The sequence below is a fragment of the Drosophila ficusphila genome, unplaced genomic scaffold (assembly GCF_018152265.1).
Source record: "Drosophila ficusphila isolate 14025-0441.05 unplaced genomic scaffold, ASM1815226v1 contig_791, whole genome shotgun sequence".
NCBI classification, from domain to species: domain Eukaryota; kingdom Metazoa; phylum Arthropoda; class Insecta; order Diptera; family Drosophilidae; genus Drosophila; species Drosophila ficusphila.
The window spans coordinates 18,799,864-18,810,843 of NW_025064737.1; the positions used below are offsets into that span (position 1 = coordinate 18,799,864).

The following is a 10,980-nucleotide window of genomic DNA, read 5'->3' on the forward strand; positions in this document are numbered from 1 at the left end:
GGGGGGAATTTCCCATTCCGTTCGAATAAACCGTTAAGAAGAAAGTGTCATTAGGCGGCTTTGAGCTTTGTTTTTCCAGCACATCTTCGCCTGATCCTGTGCGAATAATCATTACGCAACTTCCTGATCACATTTAATTTGCCATTTGCATTCATTGATGATGCGACGTTGCTATGTGCCTACCTGTCCTCAGGTGTCTCGAAAGAGATCTCTGGCTATCAATACACAGAGAGAAATAGTTAACTTAGTAGTTGAAATGTAAGAGTAAAAAATACTACTGTTCTTGTTTAACAGTTAATCGATCAAATAATTTGTAACTTCTAAAAACCAATGTTTTTTTCGTAGATGGATATTCTTTTACAAAACTTGATTGATAATGTAATATACCATCTTAACCTGTTGAAATTAATATTTTTTGTTGTGTACCTCCTGCTAATTGCAATCACTAAGCTAAGCTCTCGAGGGAGACAATGTAAAGGGGGCGGTGGGGAGGTGGATCGGCGGAAGGGAGGCGCCTGCGTTCATTACGGACACTTTGCCGTTGACTTTTTGCTCGGGGCTTTTGTTTTTTTGTTTTTCTTTCTGTGTCGTTGCAATGCGCCACTTGACTTTTCCGCATGGGGCCGAAGTGTTTATTGAATTCGGTGGCACTTTGCAGCGGTGCCTGCCCCCCGATTTCCCCTCCCTTCCCCTTCCCTCCCCTTTCAGCTTGATTGCATCTTTTGAGCCGCTCGACGGCGGTAGCCCCTGCAATTAAATCCCCATTTAGCGCGCGCGAATTACAAAAAAATTTATCTCTTAATGTCCGACCCTTTCCCCCCTCGTCACCTAATCGCCCTGCACGGCTTTAATTATGTGAATTTTAAATATTTGCAAAAAGCTTAACGCTGAAAAATCAGCGCAGAGCGAGACAGAAAAAAACTTTATTAATTATTTTACAGCATCTCTGTTTTGCTTTGACTCGCTTCGTTGTTTTTCTTGGCTGTAGTTTTTTCCCCTCCGGATTTTTTTGCCGTACGATTTTAATTCAATTTATGTAAACAGTTTGATGGCTGCGGAGGCTTAAGTTGCGACTCGAACTGAGGAACTCAGTTCAGACTGCGGCTGTCATGGGACTCGATTTGTGCACACACATAAATCAAGTTAATGACAAAAAACACACGAAACTACCGCTCAGGTGTGATGGCAAGGGACTCGAGGGGATTTGTGGGCCGTTGGCAACACGGACTAAGTAAATCATAGAATGAGGTAGTCTAATCGGTGATTCCCGCATTGCGATTAATACATTAGGATTTCCAAGAAATATGTTTAGCAAATATCAAAAACAATGTGTTTGTTTTGATCATTAAACAACGATTTTGACAAGGCTTCAAGTATTCCAATTAAAAATATATTTTTGGATCCAATTGCACTTGTATCTGTTTGTTTTGAATCCTCTAATATTCAAGTTCAGATACTCGTGTTCGTGTATAAATATCTTTTGTACATCAATTTATTTGAAGTATTGCTTCTCATTTAAATAATTGTTAACACATTTGAATCGTGGTTTCCTACGAATTAATCAAATCTATGATTAATTTGAGGTAATTTACGGTTAATTAAAAATTGTTATTGCTCAACCAAATTAAGTTTAAGCGAGGCATTTAACTTATAAATTAGAAAGAATACGTGTTTAGGTGTAGGAACTTACAAACTAATTGAACTTTGAAGGGAATTAGAAGATATACTTCCTTATATCCCCAGTGAGATGCAAAAGCCGCTTTAGATCATAATCGAAATCTTGCGGAACCCGAACGACAACCGTTAATGGGATTGCTAATAATGAAACACTATTAAATGATAGTGATTCCCCCGATAAAATATGCAATCTAATGCCAGCACCTCCCATTTCACCGATCCCTGTAACGGTTGAGGCTGAATTAGAGGTTCCGAAGAATAGATTCTTGGGCACACACAAAAAACCCCCAGACGATCTCACTCCAGATCGATATAGTATGTGTGCAAGGAGATCGGCTACCGTGTCTAAGTCGGCGGTTGGATTTGTTTGCCTGTGAAGCGTAACAAACAATGGCCAACACCAGAAGTTAATGACAAGACAGTGACAATTCAAATTACACATGCGCGTTGCGCACTCACCGACACACACACACAGATACAAGCGCGAAGAGATACAGAGATACAAAAATACAGAGCGACTGCAACTGGCTGTGAAGTTAACGCCCAATGCTCGACGATGGCTCCTACCTGCCGCTTTTGGTCTTACCTGTTTGCGTTCAGGAGCGTGTTGGGGCATTCATTAGACGCTCTCGCATGCAGGTTGTGTTTGTTCAGCCCTCACTCACACCAAGAACGCGCATCCATCTCGGCGTATCTGTGTGAGATTCGCCTTGGCTACTGTCATTCCGTCCGTCAGTCAGCCGGTCGGTTGGTTAGTCAGTCAGAAAGCTGGTGCCGGTCAAACGACAACTCAACGTCAACGCGCAAAGGAGTTCGATCGCAGTCGGAATTCAGAGTTCTTTTGTCGGAGTTTTCGTTCGATTTTTCGATCCGTATCTCGCGGCAATGTCAGTGTCAAAGTGCATCAGCGTCAACGTCAGCCAGATATAGGTATCTCATCTCAGAAAGATCTTAATTGCATCTTTAGCGCTCGGAAACAAATTGGTGCCGCAAAAGGAATCGATAAAGGATCGCAGTTCGAGGAATATTATTCGACAGTGAGTGTGAGTTTGGTGTGCGGGGGGAGTTTATATAGTATGTATATATAATACATAATATCTTTGCCATTCGCCCACGCTCGGGCTGCGGAATTAGTTGAATAAATAAATAAACCCACCGGTAATTAACAATAACAAAAGACGGCCTAATGAAGTAGTAGTAGTCTCACGATGCCCGGCCATCAGTCAGGCGAAGTCTTACAGCTTTTTACAGAGGAGTCTTAGGAAAACAAGAAATAAAACGAAACCAAAACCAAAAACTGTGGCCAAGAGACCACTGGCTGGGCTGCGAACCTCGAGCACTTGTCAATTTGAAAGATACGAATTTCATTTCAATTCCGATTTGATCGATCTGGCAGTCAAATCGCCAGACTGATACATTGTGCACGTTTTTTGGCTTACACGACGAGGAGCGAGTGAGTCTGAGACTCTGACAGCCACGAGATTGTTACTTGTAGCGCAATTTGAATTCGGCTTATTGTCTGGCCGCGTTTCTAGAGAATTCCCCCGGCGGATGATTGATCGGTTATTGAGTTATAAGTTTTCGTAATTCCGAACCCTTCTCACCTTGTTAATACATCAACAAGAGCTAAGCGACGAGCGCCGAATTAATCAATGTCTTTCTTCTCCCTCCAATTTTTTAACTTGCAGGGCCGCATGCCGCGTCTGAATCGCAGCGTTTCGATGGAGCGTCTCCAGGACTTTGCCACCTACTTCAGCCCGATCCCCAGCATGGTGGGTGGTGTCTCGGACATGTCGCCCTACTCGCACCACTACCCGGGTTACTCCTACCAGGCGAGTCCCTCGAACGGAGCCCCCCACTCCCGGCCAGCATGGTCAGTACGGAAGTGGGGCAGCGGCTCCGTTGCAGCCACCCCCACCACCGCCGCCGCACCACGCGGCCATGCTGCACCACCCGAATGCCGCTCTGGGCGAGATCTGCCCCACCGGCCAGCCCCACTATGGCCACAATCTGGGCTCGGCGGTCAGCTCCAGCATGCATCTTACCAATTCCAGCCATGAAGCTGATGGCGCCGCCGCAGCTGCAGCTGCCTACAAGGTGGAGCACGATCTGATGTACTACGGGGTGAGTAACAATCTCTATTAAGTTTTTGGATTCAGTCATTTAAAACGAACATTGTGTTACCTATTTACAGAACACTTCTTCGGACATTAACCAAACGGATGGCTTCATCAACTCCATCTTCACCGATGAGGATCTCCACTTGATGGACATGAATGAGAGTAAGTTTTAATATCTTTTTTCTATAAGAATTTGAGACTTTTAAAAACATATTTTATATACTTGAAGTGAAATCGGATAATTCCAAACTGATATCTTAAAGGATTTAGTTATTTCTGAACACTCTAGAATTTTTTCTCAGTGCTGAGCTTTTCGTTTGCCAAAAAGTTCCGTTTCTTTGTATCAGTAGCAAGCTTTGTTCTGTTTAGTGGAATGCGAATCGTCACCACCCACTAGCCACTCAACCCGAAAGCTTTGACTCAAAACTCGCGAGTCGCGACTCAGAATAACTGAGAAAGCGCGTGCGCAAGCAGCTTGAGCTTTTTTCTACCGTTTATCGTTCTGACGCGATTAGCATACGAAATTTCGTACAATTAGTTCAGAGTTTGAGCGATCGCTCAGGTTTCGCCGATGCCGCTCACTCATTTCGGGCGACAAAAAGCAAAAAGTAAAAAACAACTCACTCGAGAGGCAGGGCGAAAAGCAAAGCGAAAAGAACAGAGCGCGAGGCGAAGGCAAATCAGTCGAACACGAACAATCGAATACGATAGTAAAGTAAATATTAGAACCGACGCGACTCGAAAACCCATTAAAAAATTTATATGTACGCCTAAGAAAATATCACAATAATAGTCGCGCAACGTGCCGTACGCTTAATGTAATTAGCATAACGAATTTGATAAAACAATGACGCATTTGCCAGCAGTGTAGAAATATATTCGAGATATATACGTATCGGTTCGCTCAGTGAGTTTCATTTCGTGGATGTCGAGCGGTTTTAGCAGCATCCCAAAAACGGTGAAAGCAATTCAACAGGTGAGAGTGATCAGGGAAATAGATATTGCTCTGGATCGGTCGGTTTTTGGGGGTGGTTTTATTTTCGGCGCCCCTTGCCAAAAACACGAAAAAATAAGAGCAAAAGCCCTCTAAAATTTTTACTTGTGACCGCGTAACAATTTTTTCATTAGTCATGCCGCACGGCGATCTTTGTTGTTGCTGCTATTGTCGCTGATATCAGCGGAACGTTCTCTCTCTCTCGAGCGGATTCTATACCCCCACCGTTCCCTCTCGCGCTGCCTAATGCCCGCTCAGCAAGTTTTTTCTTCTTTTTTTTTTTTATTATTTGCCCGCCTGTTTGCTGTTTACTATTTTTAAACTGCTGAGTCATCGCTTTTCGAAACAATAACGTTAAAAAAAGCTCGAAGAGCATAGAGAGGCAAATGAATAGTTGCTAAATATCTTGACGCGAATTCTAAGGGGTTGGTGTGGAGTTCAAAGGGAAGAGAGCGTTAGTGGGTTACGTGTTAGCGAAACAAAGACGTTCTCAATTTCGATTTTCGTATTAATTTTACATTTTTTTCTGCACATCATGAAACGTGTCACTGGCTTTAACAGTTATCTTTATGGTTTCCGTTATGTCTTGCGTTCAATTCGTGGCTGATAACTCTCCTGTTCGCTTACAGTGCACTATCGATATGAGAGGATCATAAATACTAGAAGTGCTTAGTTATTATTATTTTTAACAGAGCTATCAATTTAATTTTAACAATGAAAAGCTCCTTATAGTCAACAAACAGTAAACATGTGTTGAGTACTCCAGCTATTTTTACCATATTTGATTTGCAACTTCCTATCATTTTTATGACTAATCCGGCTTTCGAAATCTCTTTTAAAATACATACATTGAAATTCACAATGACGAGTACAGTATAAGGACAAGTTAATAAAAACATAATTGTTATCAGCACTTCTTAAATTATCAATTATTGGCAAAAGTTTATAAATAATAATTTCCATTAAAATGAGTAAGCCCTGTACTTATATACAGTTCGTGCTCATACAAAGTATTGCATTTTGTCAAGTCATCAATGTTTATGGTTTAAGGGGGTCTTCCTATGTGACGGCCTGTTTTTTAGGGTTATTTTAGGATTTTTTTTCTACGACCAGTAAATATTTAGAGCTTCAAGTTTTTTATCATTTATTAACACATATTTGGACAGTATAAATAAAAAATTTCAGCAAAAAATATTCGGTCAAACTAGAGTTACAGCGCTCTGAACACCCCCGCCTCGAAAAAAAGAGCTCCCACTTCCTCCACGATTCCGGCTGATCGGCTTATCAGAAGAAAAAAAATAAACGGCGTTTTAATTTGTAGGCTTAAATGCACGGAATGAACTACAATCAACTGAATATAAAAAAATTGGATTTTTGATAGACATTTGAAAAAAAGTTGCAAATTTGGCGTTTTTTTTTTTTTGTTTTTTGCTATAAAAAAATCGAAGTTTTGAAAATTTTCGATTGATAATAGTTCATTCCATGCGTTTACATATATTGAGTGTGCCCTGTAAATTTCAAGTAATTCGGTCCAGCCGTTTCTGAGATACAATGGAGGAAAGTTTGAAAAACACAGTTTTGAGAAAAACGCGTTTAAAGTTTCTAACTGCCAACGCAGCGCTTCGAACCGCTCTTTCTTTTACCTGCTGTATCTTTAAAACGACTTCGAATTTTCTAAAATCGCTTTACTACCGTATTCTAGACATGTTAAGGGAGCAATTTATGAAAAAAAAAAAAAATCGATTTTTTCAACCCATCACATAGGAAGACCCCCTTAAGCTTTGACCTTGCTCACAGAGGGTATACAAATACACGAGAGCTTGCCCCAATCAGCTTACGAATTGATTTGACTAATTAACTGCAAGCGCACAGTAATGAGAGATTGCACATGGAGATTACGTGTTTTTGATGAGCCCCAAAAAATATGCCCTTTGGGCGTGTCGTCTTGTTTTTGCCTTGTGGTCTCGACTGCACGATTAGATATGGGGAGCAGATCTGACTCCTCCTTATCAGAGTCAAAAGATGTGGAAATGTGGCCAGGTATTTGCGAAACAGCTAAAAATATGGGAGAAGCACACGAGCTACTCTCAACACACACACACACACACACACACATTTCATACCTTATCGCGCGATAAGATAAGTTCAGTGAAATATGGAATGACTGCACAGTTTTACGTATTTTGCCAAGCGGCCAGAATGCTAGTCGTAAATTTGTGCTGAATAATCGAAGCTGCGAGTGATTCAAGACGTGCCTTGTGATAAGGACGAATCTCTAATAAACCCTGTCTACGTGAAGTGGGTCAGACCAAAAATCAGCACCAAAAATTAAAGAACTAGTTCGGCTCCGATCGTTGAAGAGGGTAGAATAACTTTATTGTGTATTGCAACACAACCTAATATCATCAAGTTTTTCAATCATACGATTGTAGCAATTAACTGATAGCCCAATAGAACACTTGTTAAGTCAGGTAGTTAGATTATGCTTTTATGAGTTAGTTTGCTATTGATCGGAATAACCAATAAATGACCACTTAAATTGCATTGAATTTTTCATTGTAAATTCCTGTAAATTGTATTATGAAATATACTAAGTAGATATTTCCCACTTTTTCTTCTTGCAGGCTTCTGTCGCATGGTGGACAACAGCACCAGCAACAACTCCTCGGTTCTGGGCTTGCCCAGCAGTGGACATGTCAGCAACGGCTCTGGCAGCTCGACTCAACTGGCGGCGGGCAATCCGCACGGCAACCAGGCCAACGGAGCAACCGGCGGCGTGGGCCCAATGAGCGGCTCGGCTGTGGGCACTGGAGCAGCGGGCATGACTGCTGATCTACTGGCCAGCGGCGGTGCAGGAGCACAGGGCGGTGCGGATCGCTTGGACGCGTCCAGCGACAGTGCTGTCAGTTCGATGGGTTCGGAGCGAGTGCCGTCCCTCTCCGACGGGGAGTGGGGCGAGGGCAGCGACTCGGCCCAAGATTATCATCAGGGAAAATACGGTGGCCCCTATGACTTTAGCTACAACAACAATTCGCGGCTGAGCACGGCCACACGTCAGCCGCCGGTGGCGCAAAAGAAGCATCAGCTGTACGGCAAGCGGGATCCCCACAAGCAGACGCCCTCGGCTCTGCCGCCCACCGCTCCGCCGGCCACTGCAACGGCAGTCCAGTCGCAGAGCATCAAGTACGAGTTCGATGCTGGCTACGCCTCCTCGGGAATGGCCAGCGGTGGCATCACCGAACCCGGAGCTATGGGACCTGCTCTATCCAAGGACTACCATCATCATCAGGCCTACGGAATGGGAGCCAGCGGCAGCAGCTTCTCCGGGGACTATACAGTGCGACCTTCGCCAAGGACTTCGCAGGACTTGGTGCAACTGAATCACACCTACTCGCTGCCCCAGGGAAGTGGATCCCTGCCCAGACCCCAGGCACGCGATAAGAAGCCGATGGTGGCCACTAAGACCGCTTCGAAGGGAACGAGTGCCGGCAGCAGCAGCAGTGCCGGCGGAAGTAGCAGTGGCATGGAGGACGAGCATTTGACACGCGACGAGAAGCGTGCCCGATCCCTGAACATACCCATTTCGGTGCAAGACATCATCAACCTGCCCATGGATGAGTTCAACGAGCGGTTGTCCAAGTACGACCTTAGCGAGAATCAGTTGTCGTTGATCCGGGACATTCGTCGGCGGGGCAAGAACAAGGTGGCTGCCCAGAACTGCCGCAAACGCAAACTGGACCAGATTCTAACCCTCGAGGATGAGGTGAACGCGGTGGTCAAGCGCAAGACGGAGCTGAATCAGGCCCGCGATCATCTGGAGAGCGAGCGCAAGAGGATTTCGAACAAGTTTGCCATGCTGCATCGCCATGTCTTCCAGGTGGGTACTTAAATTCTTTCGTTGTGAGAACCCAAACTAAATCAATTCTTTCGATTGCAGTATCTGCGGGATCCCGAGGGCAATCCCTGCTCGCCGGCGGACTACAGCTTGCAACAGGCTGCCGATGGCTCCGTTTACTTGCTGCCTCGCGACAAGTCGGAGGGTAATAGTACGGCCACCGCTGCCTCGAATGCAGTGTCGTCGGCTGGCGCAGGAAGTCTGAACGGGCATGGAGCCACCCAGGCGCCCATGCATGGCCATCACAGCCAACACGGAATGCAGGCGCAACATGTGGGCAGTGGAATGTCGCAGCAGCAGCAGTCGAGGTTGCCGCCCCACCTGCAACAGCAGCAGCCGCAGCAACATCATCTGCAGACGCAGCAACAGCAGCCGGGAGGTCAGCAGCAACAGCAGCACCGCAAGGAATGAAAGTACCTGTTGCGTATTGCCGCAACTAAGAGTTGGTTCACTAGCTTCCAGCGCGAGCAGCAGCATCGATCCGAGCAGCAGCAACAGCAGTTCGATTACCGCTACGACATGTTGAACAACAGTTACCTGTACTACTAAGCGGCGACTTGGTTACTCCTCTTCAGTACTAGTTGCAACATGTTGCTGGCAACATTTGTTGGACCTGCTGCTGTCGGCCAATTTGAGCTGCCTCATTCATCGCACCAATCCTCCTCCCATTTATGGTTTACTCATTTAGTCAGCATGATTGTTATTTATTTTTTAATTAATTAATTATCTGGACTCGACCAGAGTTCGTCTTGCAAGTGGTTACCCCTTCCGGAGTGTGCGTGCGAAGCCTTTTTACTTAATTGCAATTACTAAAAAACATTACTTGTGATAAATCAGTTTGTCAACTATGAATTCTTGGCGCCGCGGAACGCAAGCTCACAGACAAAAACCCAGAGAGAAACAGAGCCGAACCGAATGTAATCAAATATGCTTGAAATGAATTTGTAAATCAGTAAACAACTCACATTCACAATCACCCATTACTTATCAACGCGTCGTCCAACAATATTTGATGGTGAAACCGTTTACGTCTCTACTATATTAGCTTGTAAAATATGAAAACACAAAGATGGATGTAGAGAAATGTATAAATTAGATGATAGGCACACAAAACACAAAAACAGTTGTAAAGGTTGAAAAATATTGCTGGACATTTCATGAATTACGCCCGTAAAGCACTTAATCGTAAGTTATCATCTAGTGAGAGATCTACCACATAGGTACATATTGTAAATCGTTCTAAATTCATAAGGCATTTATCAAAATCCCATTCTCAAAAAGTAACACAAATTAGCGTATCATTCGGGCTAGCTTTTAGCATTTGTAAATACAAAATTAAACTTAGCTAACATTTAACCAACCAGCACTAGGCTATAGTAAGAGTGTGCTAAAACACCTCACAGAAACTAAAGAAAAAACAAAAAAAAAAGAGAAACAGATACAAAAACTAAACAAAAATAATTGCCCTTGCTAGGGCGGCCCCTTAACTGTCCTGGTAACGGCTTAGTTGATAAGCGATTAAGAGATATTAATATTTAATATTCTTAAACACGTCCTAAAGCATAAAGAGTTTAACTTTAAACTAAGCTACAGCTATGCGTAATGATTAAACATACAAATACGATATCAACTTAAACAGATCCGCTACGAAAACGAAACAAAAATCTATTGTTAATATAGGCATATGTATTTTAATTGTTGTAATGAATTTCGCGCACATTTAAAGGTCGATTTTCACAGGTCGAAAACGAAAACTTCGAAATTCATTGAAAATGCGCAACTTTAATAAAAGGAATTATTTGTTGTAAATTGAAATTTAACTAAATAACTACTACTGTACTACTACGCCTACGGACATATAAAATAAATTAAAAGAACCCCTTCGCATATTCTATTAACGTAAATTTTGATTAAAAGGGGATCCGGAATTGCAAAGATCTCTGAGCTCCCCTTGACCAATCAATCCCCTGTACTTGTATGTCGCTATATATTTGTGTATGTTTCATATGAGAAATTTGTATGCTTTAAAAATGATAAACTTTTCCTCAGCTAAACAAAGAAAACGTCAAAATTAAAGAAAAACAACTAAAAAATACTTCAACTGTCTTTTTATTCCGAGTGATTCTCAAAATGTATAAAAAAGATAGGAATACGCAACGATGGAAATAACTCTTTCGATTTAATAGAGGAATAACCCATTCTACTTCAGTTTAAATATAGTAAGTGAAACTTATTTATTAATCTTCCCATTCTAATTCATGGAATTTTACTATTAAAATAGCAAACCACAAGTG

General features: G+C 42.9%; 1 protein-coding gene across 1 annotated transcript in view; it reads left to right on the plus strand.

Moving 5' to 3' along the window:
- LOC108091612 (segmentation protein cap'n'collar) overlaps positions 1–10,781 on the plus strand; it is a 37,369-nt gene extending 26,588 nt beyond the window's left edge. Inside the window, 5 exon segments of the mRNA XM_043209280.1 lie at positions 3,366–3,532; positions 3,534–3,801; positions 3,872–3,959; positions 7,416–8,668; positions 8,729–10,781. Coding sequence (XP_043065215.1) covers positions 3,366–3,532; positions 3,534–3,801; positions 3,872–3,959; positions 7,416–8,668; positions 8,729–9,235 — 2,283 coding nt within the window. The 3' untranslated portion in view covers positions 9,236–10,781.
- The last annotated feature ends 199 nt before the right edge of the window (positions 10,782–10,980 follow it).